The 18,999-nt window shown below is 41.2% G+C and overlaps 1 protein-coding gene across 1 annotated transcript; it reads right to left on the bottom strand.

Annotated features, from left to right (window-relative positions):
• Nucleotides 1-1,888: 1,888 nt before the first annotated feature.
• rnd3a (Rho family GTPase 3a) lies at nucleotides 1,889-15,377 on the bottom strand. Its single transcript, XM_062445586.1, has 5 exons — nucleotides 15,059-15,377; nucleotides 14,399-14,486; nucleotides 5,214-5,323; nucleotides 3,129-3,263; nucleotides 1,889-2,935 (listed from the first exon to the last, which is right to left on the bottom strand). The coding sequence occupies exons 1-5, from the start codon at nucleotides 15,206-15,208 to the stop codon at nucleotides 2,687-2,689; spliced, it is 732 nt and encodes a 243-aa protein (XP_062301570.1). The 5' UTR covers nucleotides 15,209-15,377; the 3' UTR covers nucleotides 1,889-2,686.
• Nucleotides 15,378-18,999: the final 3,622 nt, after the last annotated feature.

Raw genomic sequence — 18,999 nt, 5'->3', positions numbered from 1 at the left:
CAAGATTGGTTTCAATATAAAAGATGAAAAAGAAAGAAGAACATTGATTTCAGCCTGAACCTGAGCAGAAATGATTGCCGTTACCTCGCCTCAGAGGGATGTGTGAAACCTGGCGAGAGCCCAGTGACGCAACGGTCAGAAATATCTCATCTATGCCCAGTGTCTGTCTGCTGTCTGCCTTATTTTCACATATTAGTATGATCTAAAATGTCTGAAAAGACCAGATTCAATGTTTCTTGTCCCTGTTTATTCAAAGTGGCACAAAAACACCCTCAAAAACCATTTTATACCATTTTCTCCCAATAAACAGAAAACACACTCAACTTTAATTACATTTGCATTTATTCTAAAGGGAAAATATATAATTCAATAAATATAGTGGGAACAACATTGGCAAAGACATTTGAAGGTGACATCAACATTCAAGAAAATGTACACAGGGAGGAGACAACAGATAAGAAAAAATGAAGAGTTGGGCCACCACTCTGTCAAATATGACAGAAATGGCATTTGAACAAGCAAATTGAGACGTTTGTAAAAGGTTCATTAAAAGTGCATCAACAATTCTGACATTGAAACCGTTTCTTAAATTGCACTTTTGTTGGAAGAAAAGCACAAATTCAAAAACAATGTTTCTCAAGACTTTCGAAAAGTCACATTTTCAAATTGACCGTACGTTAAACCCTTCCCCCGAAACAGCCAATCATAGCTTAGGCCTGTCAAGCTTTGGATTTTTCAACATATTGAAGAAATGTATAAGGGGCTGTTACTTCACATTTAAAAAGTTTGGAGCATTGTGTTTTTTTTTTAGTTTTCCAAAACAAACAAATACAAGAGCAAAACTGGATTAAACTGCGTGTTTATCTGCTCTAAGCTATTGCAAACAGCAAACATTAGCATGCGCGGCTAACATCATTAGCCTACTACATTTCCAGGTTACATTAGAAAAAGCCCCGCTCAAGGATTGGCACATCCAATGTTTGAGATCCGGGGTTACTAACCACTATATCAAAACATAGGATATTAGAGCTTTGTATTGGATTTAGGGATGATGACTGCACTAAACCCATCAACTAGTCCTCATCCTTAAATCCTTTTTTCAAATCAAATTAAAACAGATTCCTTGAAAATACTACCAATTAAGTTTAAATCCAACCTTTGTGAAGTTGTCAATGACTCGCCACAGCCTGCAAAAAAGACCCCAATGGTCACTAACTGAAGTTATAAGAAGTGTCGACACTGTACACCGCATACGTGCCATGCTGAAATGGAAAGTTTGATGGCAAAGGGAGGCAGACTAAGCGAGAGTCAACAGACACCCATGTGTTGTTTTACGACATCTTTTAAATAGGGCTAAGGGTCATAAAACTCAAACACTGAAATAACCAAATAACATTTCAAACCATGTAGGAAAAATAAAATTACCCAAGTTTGAGTTATAACCATTTCTCCCCCCCCTCAACAGCAGAGTCTGAACACTTGAGGGAAATGTTGAGCTGAAAGCAATGATGTCTTCAGAGCCTAATAAACAAGCTTTAATTGATGCTTTCATTTCCACTCCCTCTCTAAAGTGCAGTGGAAAAGTGATTCATTGCTCAAAAAAAATGGCTGTCGGCCTGTTTGGGCGTCCTCATTTTACACAATTAATCAAATTCACTTGTTTGGTGTTGGTCAACTAAAGCTTCTTGGACCATTACGGGTCCATTACTGGGTTTTCTCGCCAAAACAATAATTAAAAGCGACTACTTTTAAATTAACACTGACAGGCCAAATTACATTCCTTTATCATATTTACTGAAGGAATTGCAAATCCTAGAAGCGGACTTATGGTTTGAGCTTTTTTTGCTTATGGCTCCCCAGTATCATACAGAAGCATTTATACACCATAATCTGTCTTCAGAGAGTCATTATGCATCTGCTGTTGAGGTGAAATTAATGGGCATAGAGCGGCCATCTGACTGATGCAGATGTGTAATTTTTAGGATGAAGCTAAATTAAAAAGGATGACACAGTTACACACCAATGACTTCACATTATACCGACAACATATCAGAGAGAGGGGACACACAGCGTCAGGTTTCCATTGTGCAGGACTAAGAAATTCCTCTTTTAAATCTGCTCTGCTCACAGACTTACAGTTACAGTAGCAGGGGTGAGAGAGAAACACTTCCAAACCACAGTGATGAGTTGTTGTATAAGCCCTCCGAGCAAATCTTTGATCCAGCACAGAACAACAGCAGTTCCTCTTTCTCCCCCCCCAAGGCAGCAAACCCCCATTGCGGCCTTTTGGCTCTCATTCAAAAAATCACATGTTTCTGCTTTTACAAATGAGCGTCTAATGACATCACTCCTTATGCTCATTTCCTGTTGGTGTGGAAAGCCTCGACCGCATCCGCTTGGTCCTTCCCAGAGGAAGTAGGTCACTTCCTCGAGCAGGTAGCCCACTGACAGATAGCTTCCTCATCTGGTGGGGCGGGGGCCGTATGAATGGGGACGTTACGACGCAGTGAGTTTTCATTGGTGCAGAGTATTCCAGTAACATGTACATGAATTGAAGCTTATAAAGCCCCTTCCCAGACAAATATGGGGTCTTTCGCATGCAGGAAAGAGCATTGCCCCGTAGCTTCCTGCTTGAACTGTGCTCTGTCCTCATTCTCCTCAGTCTAATCTCCCTCAGTCTGATCAGTCACATAATTGAGCAACTTTTGGCTTTGTCCTTCCGGAGGTCTGAAGCCACAGCCGCCAGGTCAGGCCTACTGGGCATGTGTGAAATCCTCTTGTTGGTGCGGGTGGTCTTACTGCGCTTGACGTTTTTGTTGTTTTTGTTGATGCAGGCCAGTGTGGCCACGTGGAAAATGTCCCTGACGCTGTTCTCCGACTGCTGGGCCGAGCACTCGATGTAAGGCGCCGAGATCTGCTTGGCCATGCTGGAACCCTGAGAGGGGGGGGGAGAGGTTAAATATGGTCACCACCGTAAGAAAAGGATTGAAGTACAGGGTTAGAAAGAGGTTTTTTAAAAGTGCTCGCGTCAACAGTGACGAAAGGAAGGGATCAATTAAACATGGCTTAAACGTGAGTACAATGGGCAGTTCAAAATGGATAATTTAAAGCACTTTTAATGAGCGTACCTGGTCATAAGACACTGGTGTCTGCCGGTGGTTGGAAAGCTCCACTAGTGTGCTCAGGTCGGTGCGTAGGTCTGACTTACAGCCAACCAACAGCATTTTAGTGTTGGGACAAAACTCCTGGATCTCCCCTTTCCACTGTGAAGAAAAACAAAGGTTCTCAATCATGTATCATTCAGAAACTGATAAAACCGTTTCCTCTCAATACAGTTATAGCATTAAGAAAAATGCCGATGCTAGAAAAAGTGGAGGATCAATATTTTGCTCCATTTTCCTGACAGATTACAAATGAATATAAACCTGACAAAGCGATGAAAGTGATGATACCATCTGTGACCAAGTGTTGAAATATGTGTTAAAATATGCATGTTGGCCAGAATGACCTGACATGAAATCCCACGAGTTCTACACCCCCCCGTCACCCGCCCTTTAAGTACAAAGGTTAAAGCTGCCACTTCCTGGAGCCCCTCACGTTTTAAGTCCTAGAAAGGAACTACAAATAATCCCCGTGTTTCCTCCCTGACAACAATACACGCTCTGTGATCGATGGTATTTCTCTTGGGGCTTTAATCCGAGGCTAATGTGCCTCAGGGCTGGCTGCCTGGCTCGCTGGCTGGTCAGGGGATCAAGTTCATTGACATCCAAAGAGGAAGTTGTTCTGTACAATGTGTCTACCACTTTCTGTCTGTACAAACAACATTTGACTAAAAGCATTGGCTGATGCTAATATAAATCTAGACATTCATTGTCTGAAACATGACCTTTGACTGATTAAACATTAAAAAAACAAACAACATTTCTACTTAACAACACCAGCTTGCAAACAGTAACATGACTGTATGCATGGTACATGTTCCAAGATAAAAACACAAAAGACACAATCAGCATAATCAGCCATCCCTTACAATCCACACAACAGCTGTAGACCTACAATAGATACCAAAGGAGGAAGTGGTAGGGGTAATCACAAAGAGACATAATGCTACAGACACCATGGCAGCGTCTGTCAACCACCCTTAAAAAAATCCCACAAGCCACCGATACCACGGGGGTAGGGTGTAGTTATGGGATTTGGTGCAGGAGGCTCTGAACATGGTGACTACAGGAAATGTTTCTAGGAATAGGAGACGCGCTGGAACAAGTGTAGTACATCTCAAGGAGATTACTTTAGGAGGTATTACTGGAGGATTTATAATGACAGTTTTTCTTCCAGGGTCTCTTTTTAGGGAATTCACTTCTAGCAACCAAAATCCCAGCTGGGTTCATCAACGCAGTACAGGAACTGCTTTTTTGAGCTGAGATGCAAAGTTTGAGCTGTGCTGCTGCTGTTTACAGCCCAACTTTGACCTGGCTGTCCTTGTGTTCTTTCAGATTTTTATCTCCCCTTTATGAAAACAATTCATGGATATTGAGGTAGGTTTTCCACGAGTGCATTTTGTCTCAGGTCCAAACTTCTGATCTGGGCTGACCTCTAATTAAACATGTGACATTGATGCTCCTGCACCATGTGCCAAAAATTTAGCCACATTGTAAGTTTTATGGACAGCTAAAAAGAACACAATGAACACAGGAAGGGTATTGCAAAAAGAGAGCACATCCCCAGGTGTATTTTATTGTAGGAAAACAATGGTTTTACATTTTAAGCACCCTCTCTCTGAGTATCATCAAAGCATTCCACCAGTCAGATGACAGATGCTGCTTGTCCTGTGTCATATTCAATACATATTCTGACATGTGGGAGTCAGCCAGTACGGCCAGATTTAACCACAAGCAGCTCCATGCCAATAAGTAAACAACACCTCAGTCAGGGGCGAGTGTTACTTCCTTCTCCAAGCCACTGCAGGGATTTAACCCAGCGACCTTCCAGTCATGTTACAGCTTTGCAACTTCTCATCAAAAGATCTGATGTGACACAGGCTTCAGAAAAATCTCCTGACTGTAGATTTAGGACTTTTGATCTGGTTAAATGTAACATAGCCCTTTATCAGCAAAGATCAAACTGAATTAAAGTGAACAGACTTTAAAGCAGAGGCACTTTGCAGAGTGTAAAGGCTAAACACTAATGAGCATTATCAAAGAGCCACCAACCTTTTTGAGCACACTGTCGAGTGTTTCAGGGCGGCTGATGTCGAAACAGATGAGGACGGCGTCAGAGTCTGGGTAGGAGAGGGGCCTCACGTTGTCATAGTACGGAGAACCTGAAACAAAGAAAACAAGAAATGTTCAGACTCAGTTAGAAGCTGTTGTGTAAGAACAGGAACAAAACATCCACAGACATCCAAGTTTATAAAACAGAACTTGTCACCGTGACCCTACTTTCAGTTCATCCTTATAAATTAATAATCCGTCTGCAGAAAATCACTTCAGCCGCCCTCCTCAGGGTCATGCAAGCGGCTTGATTTGCTCTTCCACAAACACACATGCAAAGAACAGGTAGTGAGTGAACTGAGGAGAAGAAATTTCCCAGATTCAATTTGCTGTTGAATGCTATTTTGGGACAATCTTAACTGGGATCCAGCTCCAGGGACACCAGGATATCCTCCCAATCAGTGCTTTAGGACAGAAAATTGAACAACTTGTGTCACAAATCTGGATTTATACAGGTTTTCCTATTTATAATCTATTAGGCAGAAGGTGCTGTATTTTACTGCGAGGCCAACATTTTTTGTAATATCCTGAATTCTTGCTTCACTGAAGAGGAAATGTCTGTATTGAAGAGAGGGGCGGCAACCAAATCTTTAAAAAAAAAACTGCAACGGGGTTTCTTGAATGCAGCAAAAATCACTACTTTACATTCTGAAGCATTTCTGACAGTTATTCTCGTATGACATGCAGAGCAGTCCGGCCATAATCTATAGCAACCGAGCGAGAAAAACAAATAATGCAGCATCAGTAGGAAAAAATGTGCTGACTACAACAAAATCACTTGTTGAAGAAATCCTCTCCAGAGAAACAGAACTTCAGAGAGAGGAAATGACGCCCACCTCAAAAATTGAAACCATGTGTGAAGGAGACACCCCTTCTCTCCGCCAGACTTAAACATCTCCGGAGAGGAAGGGAGGGGAGGAGAAAGGAGGGGAAGGAGAGAGAGGGTGGTGTAATGTCAAGGTGAGTCAAGATCACATGACAAGCATGCGTTGACCACACACAACCAGCTGCCAAGAATCTGGAGAATTTTGTTTTTGGTAACTAAAGGTTCCCCTGGGAGGTCCTTTCCAAACACTGCTGCAGAGAACAGCCTGGAATGCCCTGTCACACACACACACACACACACACACACACACACACACACACACACACACAGACACACACACACACACACACACACACACACACACAATCTCCGAGATCTAATGTTCTTAATCTAAACAGTCTGGGTGGGAGACGACACCATTTAAACAATCCATGCTTCCTTCCAGGCCTGGGCCTCGCATAATAAACCACGACACTAACCAGAGTGTGTACAAAAACTCACTGCAACTCCTGCTAACAAAGATCCGATACCATTATTCTACGCCTTAAATTTAAACATGAAATCATATTCACTACGTTAGCTAACATTATTGTTACGAGATCCTAATAATGTTGATTAAAATATGTGATGTGCTTAAAAGCATATGAGGGAGCCCAACTATTAACTATATGCTAAAGTTAACTGTTGATAACTACTCAACTGCTATTTAGCTACTCTGAAAAATGAGCTAATGCTAGTCTTTTTGAACTGCAGAAAAAAACGTTTTAAATATCAAAACAGCACAGAATTGTATTTCTCTCTCATAAAACACATTTAGTTTAGTGCACATATGCAAATTTGTAATGTTGTAATGTACGTTTTCAAGCTAGCCGATAAGTTCATTGTCTGTTTTTGCTAGCGTTAACTGTCAATAACTACTCCACTGCTACTGTATGTAGCTAAGTCTACAAGGCTATAAAAAGAGCTAATGCTAGTCTGTTTGAACTACAGAAAAACATTTTAAATATGAAAACAGCTCAGAATGGTATTTATCTCTAATGAAACATATTTAGCTTAGTGCACAGACACAAGTTTGTGATGTTGTAATGTACGTTTTCAAGCTAGCCTATGAGTTCATTGTGTTTTTGCTAACGTTAACTTTCAATAACTACTCTCCTGCTATGTAGCGAAGTCTACAAGGCTAAAAAGTGAGCTAATGCTAGTCTGTTTGAACTACAGAAAAACATTTTAAATATGAAAACAGCTCAGAATGGTATTTATCTGTAATGAAACATATTTAGCTTAGTGCACAGACACAAGTTTGTGATGTTGTAATGTACGTTTTCAAGCTAGCCAATAAGTGTAATTGTGTGTTTTTCAGCTAACTCATATAATAACTGCTAAAACAAAGCTAGATAAAAACATACATCATGCCCTTGATTTTATGTTGGATAATTGGGCACAAAGACGTTGTAGTGAAGGTACAGTTCATGTTGTGAGGGAGTTGCCATCACTGTGATGTGCTGTTGCTCAAACCCTGAAGTTCCCAGTATCATAGTATCCCCCTTTTCCATGTTATGTTGATCTTGGCGGCGGCGGCTAATTTATGCGTCTTAATGCCCATTACCATTTCCAAAACTGAAAGTCAGTCAAGTCTGAATGCCGACACGGTTACGTATCACACCAGTAACTACACAGAATAAATTAGTTTGATGTCTTGAACCAGACTTAATGTGTTTCAGATGGGAATGTACGAGCTTGTTATTTCCCAGCCACTTTCTGGTTTTTTTCACCCCCTCCAATGAGGCTCTTTTGGACAGCCTGCCATCCAATAGGTGACAGCACATAAACAAATCGCCCGATTTCTGAGCTGCTGTCAGACACGCCACAAGAAGTCAAAGGTGACGGGGAATGTGGGATCACCTGCAGGAATTTATTCCCCATTTTTCATGGCTGTGTCTCACAATCAATCACGACTGCATTGCATTGTTTGAAGGCTTCTTTCTTTTTTTTCTTTTTTTTTTTCCTTCCAGCTCTCGGTCCCTGGAACCAATCACTGGAAAAATAAAACCCTGCGACTGAAAGGGTGAGCTGCGGCGTCGGTTGACATTTTACAATGAATTGATTGTTTTTACCGAACCAACAAGAGGAAACACGCACATATATGGAGTTGGTGGATGCAGTGTGTGTGGTCTTCTTTTCACTATGAGTGTCTACACATATTCCTGTGACTTTACCTAGAGATTAAAGTATTTATAGCTGCAAATCCTCTAAGTACATCTTTCCAAACCGTTTCAAGCTGCAACATAAACAGGAAAATGAACAGCGCCGGCAGTAACTTTAACAGAGGGGTGCAGGGTTTGCATGTGGCATGTTGAAGTGTGTGTCTACAGTGATCTTAATGGTTTTCAGGAGACTTTTATTTGGAGACAATTTCTTTCTTGTCTGGTTTATGGCGGTCGTAACTGCATTGGGCCTACGTCTGAGGGTAAACTCTGCTTTGAGGTCATCTTCCTGCCAAACGTAGAGATAAGAGGAAATCCCACAGCTAACACACATGCATGTACACACACACACACACACACACACACACACACACACACACACACACACAAAGACCTGGTGACTGTCATCTAATTAGCTCCTGTCATTGTTCTCCCACAGGATCTCTAAATCTGGAAGGAAGACACACACCCTGTCCTCCCTCTCTGTCCTTTAAATACACACTGACACACACTCTCCAGCCCTTTTTACCTCCTCTGAAAGCGCATTCTCCCTTGTGTCGCACTCACAGCAATGTGCACAATGATATAAGAGGATGCAGCTCATTGCGAAACAATACCAAACTTCCACTGTGGTCCTGCTGAAAAACCAAACGATTTTCCGCGACTAAGAAGCTTTTCCAAGATGTTATAATGGTCTTCCTTCCTGGTTAGTTAATGTGCTTTTTTCGGGCCGGTTGCATCAACAGCTGGAATGAAAGGCATTGCTTAATGAAAGATATACACGTGAAACGGCCTGGAAAATGCATTCTGCTCTATTCACGAGATGTGACTCACGTTTCAAAATCCCAGATGTTTCCAGGCTTCCACCTAAACTGCAATCTCACATTTCCCCGATGTAGCCTGTCAGGAATATAGCTCTGAAATATCCCATGATGTTCAAGACATCCCTTTTTTCTGCAGGGATTCTTCACACAACAGCGGCTTACTGACATGGAAATGTGCTTTATCTCACACAAACACACAGTCCTGAGGTAAGCCAGCTGCGCCTGACAGACTGGAGGTATTGCAACAGGTCTGCAGGCCTGCTGATTTAGTGCATAGCTAACATAGCTGAGCATAACTGAGCTGAACAGCGGTGTGTGTGTGTGTGTGGAGAGAGGCGTTAAGCCTTCAGGGACACCTGTGGAAACAACAAATAGCGACAGACACGTCCAGCCATCCAATTCCATCGAGCTGGAATATATAACCTCTCACCAGCCAGACGCATTCAGCAGGAAGAGAGGAAGACGAAGAGCAATATAAACTGAAATAACAAGGGTCGGCATCAGCTGTGGCTGCTCTGGTTGCTAAGGTATCTGTTGCTGTAACTACTGGCATCCTGGCATGTATAATTTGAGAAGGTGCTGAAATGATAGGACAATAATGATGCACTATGTTATGATACTATATATTACATCGTCAAACTGTGTTACAATATATCTATCAGATGCTTTTGAGATTCATCTGTAATATAGTCTATAAACTGCAAGAAAATAGTGAAAAATGTCCTTTCTAATCCCCTACAGCTTACAGTTATGTCTTCAATTATCTTGTTGTGTCTGAGCATCAATCCAAAACCCCAAAAACATTCAGTTCCCTATCAAAGAAGACAAATAAACCATTCAATCCCTTGAGATTCTCTTCTCTCTTTGAAAAGCTGGAGTCAGGAAATGTTTGACATTTTTGTTTGATTATCAAAAATAGCTGCAGATTTATTTTCTATTGATTGACTGAACGATAAATTGTTACAGCATTATATAACATGTCACAATAAGTTAAGTCACAATGTGCTTTATTTATGATGTAACATGTTTGAATATATAATGCTATGCCTTACAATGTTACGATACAATATACCATATAATATGATATACTGTATACAGACGATATGGTATTGTATGTTACAATGCCACCATACAGTATGGAGCTATACAATGCAACATGTTATGATGCAATGTAATACAATATGATTTGACTAAATAAATACCTATCAATACTGTTTATGATATATGCCAAACTTAATATAACTAAAAAAAATAGAGATTCAATATGCAGCCCAACTGTATGTAATTGTTTTGCCAACAACTGCCTCAGTAATCCAGTTAACTCCTCAGTAAATATCCAACAAAACAAACACTTATCTTCCCTAACATCCAGATGTGAATGCACCTAATACCCATCTCAACGAGCTGTGGAGGCGTTGTTAACAACACATGAGGCCACGTTAACAGCTAAGTGTAAAAGAGGTTTGCTCAATTAGTCACGGCGACTAATATAACAATACAAAAGGAATTTTTTAACATGTGCATCCAAATGGGAAGCATCTTGGAGCAAGTGAGTCAGCTCAGGCGCTCACATGTTTCCCAACGTGGAGGCTGCCCGGTGACATGCATTTTACTGTAAGGTGTAACATTACACAGAAAATTCCTTCCATGACATTAGCAGACAGGAAGTCCACTAATCTCTCCCAGGCTTGCGCCGTCCTTTAGTTCATACACTGTATCAGGACTGTTGGCTAGTCGGCAAATTCCGACCTGATTCAGTTTCCCCTTTGGAAACGAGGTAGGGGCTTTAGTGAACCACGCCACTTCTCTTTCACTTCGCTAAGGATCTGGGCCTGCTGGGTACAATAGGGGTCTTTGTGGAGGAGGAAGTAGAAACCTTTAGTCTGAGGAATGCCAGACATGCGGCTCCAATTCGCTGAGCCCAGAAATGTGATCCAACGCAACAATGGCTGCCGACAGAGGAATGGAGGGGGCACAGTGTGAGAGTGCAGGCAGTAGAGGAGAGCTTACTGGGTACAAGAAACAGTCCCAGACCTAAAAAGCTGTCCACAATTACAGGAGGGGATGGGAGGGGGGGGGGGAAGCACATGCAGCATGCTTTAGAAACCACAGAAGGTACCGAACTCTCTCAAGTATCTTCTGTTCAAAGACTTTCCTCCTGTTTTTTCAAAGTGGGTCATCTTTTAAAGTGTGGAGTCGGCCGCTGTTCAAATCAGCACAAAAAAACCCAAAGATTTTCCCGTAAGAGGATGAATATGATCAAATGAGATCCATTGGGTGTATCATGAGTTCTTGAGTTTGTCTCATAAAAATGTTACTAAAGTTTTTATTTGCCTTAGCTTTGGGAAAGCGCCTTAAAAAAGTTGGAACAAACCCCTCAGGCTGACTCACAAAACAAAGAGAAATACATCCTGAATACTTTATTAAAAAAAGGTGCAAAATCTGTTCTATTATTCTGTGAGATTAGCACTGAAATGATTAGCTGAATAAGAGGATTAAACAACTGAATTTTACAGCTGCTGTCGTTAATATTTCATTATTTATAGTGGGTCCAAAAAACCTATGAGTCATACCAATTTGGTCACTTCCAGTCACTAATGACGCACCCATAAAAGAGTGATGACCCGAGTCTCCACAGTTTTATGGCTTTAGAGCCTTTCAGCTTATTGTTTGGTTTAGCACAACACTGTCTAAATGTACAGAGATAGATAACTTCCTCTGGAGTTGGTGGAAAGCAAAACAAGAGCTAGAAGGAGAGTCAATGTCACCACAACATCTGAATGCTGATGTTACTCCCTTCAGTCACCCCTAAATATTACATTAATTTAGCATTAAGAATGGGCAAATTGGAAAATGGTGGTGATGATTCCAGTTCTACAAAAGTAAAGATATGCTGCTTTTTTCCCCAGATTTTCTTCAGTTGGCAATTTAAAAAGCATCATCTTGAGCTCTTGGAAATTGAGATATGCAGTGAGCTATGAAAAAAAGGGGGTTTATCTCCTAATTGGAGGCTTCGGAATGCATTTTTTTCCTCGTTTCTATTCGATAATATGAGATGAGGCCTGAGGCAAGCAGGTGTAGGGTCCCCGTCTTCCTGTTGTGGCTCTAAAACAGACACCTTTACAGACCATGTAGACATGCAGGCAGGCATGCAGACAGCGTAAAGCCGCTTCCTCTGCCGGTGAAAAGAAGTGCGAAGCATCAAAGGCTGAGCCTCGGCCCCCCGGCGGACCCCACCCTGAGGCCGGGAAGAGAAGCTGGCGCAGACAAGCTGGGTGGGGTACGAGGGGGGTGGGGGTGGGGTTGGGGGGGGGACAAATGGTAGGCAATACAACTGTCAGGCATTTACCTTAATGACCTGAATTACTTCCATCACCCTCCCTTTTCACACACACACGCACACACACACACACACACACACGTACACACACGTACACAGCAAGCTGCTCATTAGGCCACTCATCAGTGCAGAACAAAGACCACCGACGTGTGTGTGTAGGTGTGTGTTTGTTAGGGAGGAGGGAGGGCGGCGGTTGAGAGTGTCTGTCTGTTTGTCTTCATTTCTACGTCCTGGTCTGTATGCATGCGGGGGTCTCTCACACACACACACACACACACACACACCTCAGTAGATAAGGAATCGATTGGATTGGCCATAGCCGATGGGTGTCCGTACAAAGGGACCAGTCGAGCCTAAAGCTGTATCAATCAGTCACTTGGTGTGCATGTGTGTGTGTATGAGGGGAGGTTAGGATTGTAGCAGGCTCCATCTCACATCCACTGATCTAATAGGAACTACAACACCCCACCCTCCTCCTCCTCCCTTCCTCCTTTCCTCCCCCACCCAAACCTCCCCCCCTTGCTGTTTTATGAAGCAGAGAGAAAAAGAAAAATGGCTCCAGGCGGCCGGCCAACACAGTGCAATAAGACAAAATTCTCACTCTGGCCTCCTTTCATTTCTTTGCTTTTCCACTTTCACAATACACACACGCACACACGCACACACACACGCGCGCTGTAGGGGTGGAGGCATTTGGAATCGGAGCTGCTTGTTTTGCTTGCTTGTAATGTTACCGAGCCTGGTAATAGGGATTATTTTGCTGATGCTTTTATTTACATTCCCTCCGAGGGGGGAAAGGAAAAAAAAAAGATGCTTCTCAACAGAGGTTCAGTTTGTTTGAAATCAAACACTTGTAAATTGATTCTGTTGCTCTGCTTCTTTTAAAGAGAGAGAGAGAGAGAGAGAGAGAGAGAGAGAGAGAGAGAGAGAGAGAGAGAGAGAGAGAGAGAGAGAAAAAAAAGTTTCATGCTGATCTCAACATTTGGGAAAGTTACTCAAACATCACTCAGGAATTCCAGGCCACAGAGAGCAGCAACAGCTGGCTGTGGCTTGTCCCCGCCCATCGCACACACACCACACACACACACACACACACACATACACACACACCACATGCTCGCAACAAACTCAACATACGCCTCACTCACGCCTGCCTGCTTTGACTGCTGTGCTATTCACTGCTCGGGCATTGATGGATGGGATAGTGGGTTTGTTTACACACGCACACACACACACATTGAAAAGCACACACACACTCATGGGGGAACGCAGCAGCTGGTTCAGACCCCGAACACAAAGTCCGAACAACAAGCGATAAAAAGCTGGAGAGCCAGTACATGTGTTGCAAGAGTAAACTTTCCCCAAAAAGAAAGAAAAAAAAAAGAAAGAAACCGCAGAAGGGAGAATTTCAAAGTGTGTTCTCCAGATGTATGAATGTGAGCTGCGTTCAGCCTATCATTACGCTTCCTTTCCTGTTTGAGCTCTGGCTTTGCTCAGCTGGTTGGAATTCATAAATGAAACCCAGCACTTTAAATGCATTCCCCGTGCTACTCTTAATACTAACCATTCCCATGTAGGGTGAGCCCTTCTTAATCTGAAGGGAAATGTGTCTGGCTTGTAGGAGCAGCAACCCCAGACTACAGGGCTACGAGGAAGGATTAACCCAGCTGTATTGATTAAAATGGGCCACAGATTAATTTCATTATTCCCAAAAAAAAAAAGAAAAAAAAGAGAGGAAAAAAATCCAACCCTGGCCTTGGTTTCACTATGACTCGTGACTTGGGACATATTTAGGAGGAAATACCTGGGTGATTTCAGATTTAAATGTCCACACAAGGGGATTCTTAGTTTCTGGACATGTCCGGACATACACCACACAGACACAGACAGATGGATTGATAGGAGACACGTGATGTGAAAAGCGTGGTTACCTGATGTGTCCCACAGACTGAGCTCGATCCTCTGAGTGTCGATTTCGAAACTGGCTGTGTAGTTTTCAAACACGGTGGGGACGTAGCTCTAAGGGGGGGGAACAGGACAGAAGGAAGATTAGAAAAAGGAAGTGTTTAAAGTAGACACATCTGAGGAAGACCTGTAGTTGGTCTAAACATTGTAAGCATATAAAGAAAAAGGGAGCTCTCATTTAGTGTGTGGACACTTCTTTTATCTAGTTTAATTGTTTTTTTTAATAGCTCCTATGTATGTGTGCTACTTTATTTTGAAATAAAGCCTTTAAAAGCTTCATTTTCACCAAAAATAATACTTTATTTTGAAATAAAGCCTTTATAATCTTCATTTTGATTAAATAAAAGCCCATCAACACAGAAATAATACAACTATTTGCAAAACTGCTTTTATCAATACAAGCACCAAAACTCAACTAATGCAATAATACTGCAAACTCTATTAGAACTACATTACAACCCATAACTATATACATGCATCATATAGATAACACATGTGCATCATCATTAGAGGAGCATCATCACACCCATCTATACAAAGCAGGATGTATTGAGGTGATATCACACAGTTATTGCGCATGATGATGATGAGTGTGCATGGGGTGTGCAGGGTGTGCAGGCTCTCACCTCGGGGAAACAGTCCTTGGCGAACACGTGAAGCAGAGCAGTCTTCCCGCACTGGCTGTCCCCCACCACCACGATCTTACACTTCACACTCTGACTGGGATCCATGCCGGATTTCAGAGATAGTTTGTGACAAGAGCGTCTCTCCTTCATTGATTTCAAGTCGAGATGAAAGAAAAGAAAACCAGTCCAATCCTGTGTAGGTGTGTATGGGTGTGTGTGTGTGTGTGTGTATGTGTGAATAGTCGATGCGGTGACGGAGCCTCCCTCTTTGATTGCCTCACAGTCTCTCGTGGTGTCTCCGCCTGTTCTGAGCCGGTAAAAGCCATTTGCTTGGTTTTATACCGACGCAGGAGCCAATGGGAGCCGGCTCTCCCTCCTCCCTAACCGGGGTCTGTCCTCCACGATGGCGCCCCCCTTTGGACCAGAATGACCACATTACAACATTATCCTGGAAATGACAGTACAAAAAAAAGAGGTAATCCATTAGTATTATTAAGTAAAGCTGGGTAAAATAAAATCAAATATCGTGATATTTTTGACTAAATATCGCGATATTAAGGTTATTGTGAAAATATTGTAGAGATGACTGTGCTTTCACCACATATTACACAATGAGATTTTTAATATAAAATCATCAGTTATGTGGATATAATGACTAAGCAGCATCAAGAGTCTGGAAAGTTCAGAAAATCACATCACTTTACTGTAATTCAGCACACAACATTTATATCGCCATATATCATGATATTACAATATCAAAAATCAAAAACAATACATAGTCTCCTATCATGATGTCAGTATATTGCCCAGGCCTAAATATAAGTATTACTTAAACTGAAATTATGACATCATTAAATTATTAAAGGCTAATTAGTACTAGAAGCAGTAGTATAATTAAAAAACAAAGCATCATTTAAGTCAAAATATAATCATTCCATGCTATCACTTATTTCCAAAGTAAATTATATAACTACTTCTTATCAGTAATGATAAATACATATTATAATATGTATTATATATATATATATTAGATACTGTATAATTTCTCTAAACACAGTTTTTTCAGTCATTTCAACAATATTCAGTGTTTATAATTATTGACATTAACTCCTCTGCTGATGCTGCTCAAGCCTAATACAAATATAAATTATATTGTGTAAGATTATATTGAGTGAAAGTAATTTAATAATGGAGTTGGAATAGCTTATAGTTTTTAGTGGCCCATTTAAATTTTTCTTTTACAATTAATGATTTCAAAATTCAGCTTTATGGACAAATACTTTATATCATTTTATGTTATTTTTACCCAGTATTTTTTCCTTTTCCTCTTTTATTTCCTCTTTCCTTGTCTGTCTTACTGTTTTTCTGGCAGGTGTACAGTTGTAACTGTCTTCCTGTTGATGTCATTATGCATGATTTAAAATAGAGAGCTTCCTGTTTATGCTTTGATAAAGGCTTCACGCTGACTCACACACCAGTTTTTCCTGTCTATTACTTAAAATGATATTCACCAAAATGATCAAGACATCAGATGATTCTTCTGCTTTTTTTTGTTTAAGGAAATAAACACAGTGTAGTCATAATGCTGCAGATGAATTTGAAGCACTAAAGTATTAACTACATATGTTCTCTACAACTTTCACTTTAAATGAGCTGCTAATTCAATAAAGAAAGTACTTTAAAAAGGTTTCTGTTGGACCAAAACACAATACAAATCCCATTAAGGCTCCTCCAACTCACACAGAGTCCGATTTGATCCCAAGGTGACACAACAACATATCTTTTTGTCATTGAGAGATCCCAAATTCCAACTCTCTGCCAGTTAAACCCAGTACAAGGCTCAGCTTATTTCCAGTAAGCAGCTTCAGTCATTTCCAGTGAGGATTCCTTTCATTATTTTTGAATAATACATGCATTCTTTGTGCCATGTACAACATTTTACAGAGGAAAACACATTTCCTATCATACAGTTTTCCTTTGTGAAGACAGAGAGATGGTACAATGGAAACTAAATTTCCCTGCGGGATCGATAATGCGCCACATTCACATTTTCCTATCTTTTTTTTTTTTCTCAGAGTGTGAACAGGAACCCTTCTGGTCTCAAGGCCTCATCATTCAGCCTTCAGGCTACTTTACCAACAAGGCATCACTGCTAATTTTTACCAAAATGGGAAAACAGCAGTGTTCTGCATCATTTCTCCCCTCTGCGACAGAGTGATTGGACTCTCAGTATTGCTGGCAGCATTTTTTTTTTTTTTTTTTTTTTTTTTTTACAGTGAGACAGCTCCACCCTGCAGGCTGTGTGGTGGGAGTCCCGTCTGTTGTGTGGGAGCTCTGCCTCCGGGACACTACACTGCCAGGAGAGATGGAACAGGGGGATTTTACACACTATAGCTCTGCTATTTGGCTTCCATCTCTCTACCATATGCATTTGACCTCATTCATATTCTGGCTGATGTAGAAGACAGTGAAGCTTTACCTGCCTGGGTTGCAAAACAGTCATTTTGTACTTTTTGTTTTGCATATATCTGTAATTTTTTCCCCTCTATTCCCTTTTTATAATTTCCTTATGTCCAAATAAATCCGCTGATACTGACACATGGAAAGAAAGGGTGAAAGCAGAGGAAACAGTGAAGAAAACCATATTAAGTGAGGTGTTTACACACTGCGCTCCTGTGCCCTTCTCCTGTCTACAGTTTTATTCAGGCCGGCTGTGTGTGTGTGTGTGTGTATGTGTGTGTGTGTGTGTGTGCTGCACTCTGCTATAGCCTGCAGCGTTGCCAGTCTCACTTGGGTGCAGCCACACATTTGGACCAAAGTGAGACTGTGCAGATTGACATCATGCAGAAAGGAAAAATCCACCCTTTCACGGAGGAGATATCATCAGTCTAAAATGCATTTAGGATTTAGTTTGCGTGCATTAATCTGCTGTTTGTCCCCCATAACCTGCCTTGTCTAAATCCCTTTCCTACATTAACCAACATGCCTTGCAGGAAGCTACAGGAAAGGGGACATAAATCCACCTTAACAAACTAGTTTAGGTTAGTAGAGAGTCAAATTACAATACATAGGATACATACTTCAGTGGTGGTGAACTGACAATTAATAATGGAGGTATTTTGCCATCTGTACACACATAAATCAACACCTGGGTCTGTGAAGCCATAAGCATAACGTTTCTTTCTGGTCTATTAAGTCATATGTCATCGACCTTGGTTTCCGGCCTCTAATAAATTCCCTTTCAGTCGCCAAACGTGACATTTACACCGTGATTGATATTTTAAATAGCTGAAATTAATGACAAACCGGACCCAGATGGAGTCTTTATGTTAATGGAACAAGTACACTCACCCAAATACTGTACATGGTTCCCAGAATAGAAATGAGGGTACCACCTGTTTCTGGTCACATGGTGCTGTCAACATCCTGTAGAGCTTGTAAATTTCCATGAAGACATGAAACAACAAAATGCTCCCAATTAAGAGCTAATTTGCACATAACCTTTACAACTTGTAAGTATAGATATTTTTTTATCTTTAGAGGCTTTAAGCTGATGGGAGTCAAACATGAGGGATGTCTTTAAGCACAGCAGTGATCATATTTTGGAAAAATGTGGGAAAACAGATCCTGCTGTCAAGCTGTGTTTCAGAGATGATCTTGAGGTATCCTTGACTAAAACATCAATACGCTCAAATACTATATGCCTCCTTTGGGATTCTTATTATCCTATATGTTACTGCCTGTCACATACAATAAAATAATCTATAGATGCCCTTGGAAAGTGAGAGATTTCTTTAGCTCTATGACAAAAATATTTCATTGTTCAAACTCCAATTTTTGCTCAAATTTAATTAATACACTGCACATACTGTAAGAGATTCATACTCAATGTCCTTGGTCTGTATTCTCATGATGCTTTATTACCCAACTAGGTCAGCACT

The sequence above is a fragment of the Scomber scombrus genome, chromosome 24, assembly GCF_963691925.1.
Source record: "Scomber scombrus chromosome 24, fScoSco1.1, whole genome shotgun sequence".
In the NCBI taxonomy this organism is placed as follows: Eukaryota; Metazoa; Chordata; class Actinopteri; order Scombriformes; family Scombridae; genus Scomber; species Scomber scombrus.
This window is presented reverse-complemented; position numbering and strand designations above follow the sequence as displayed.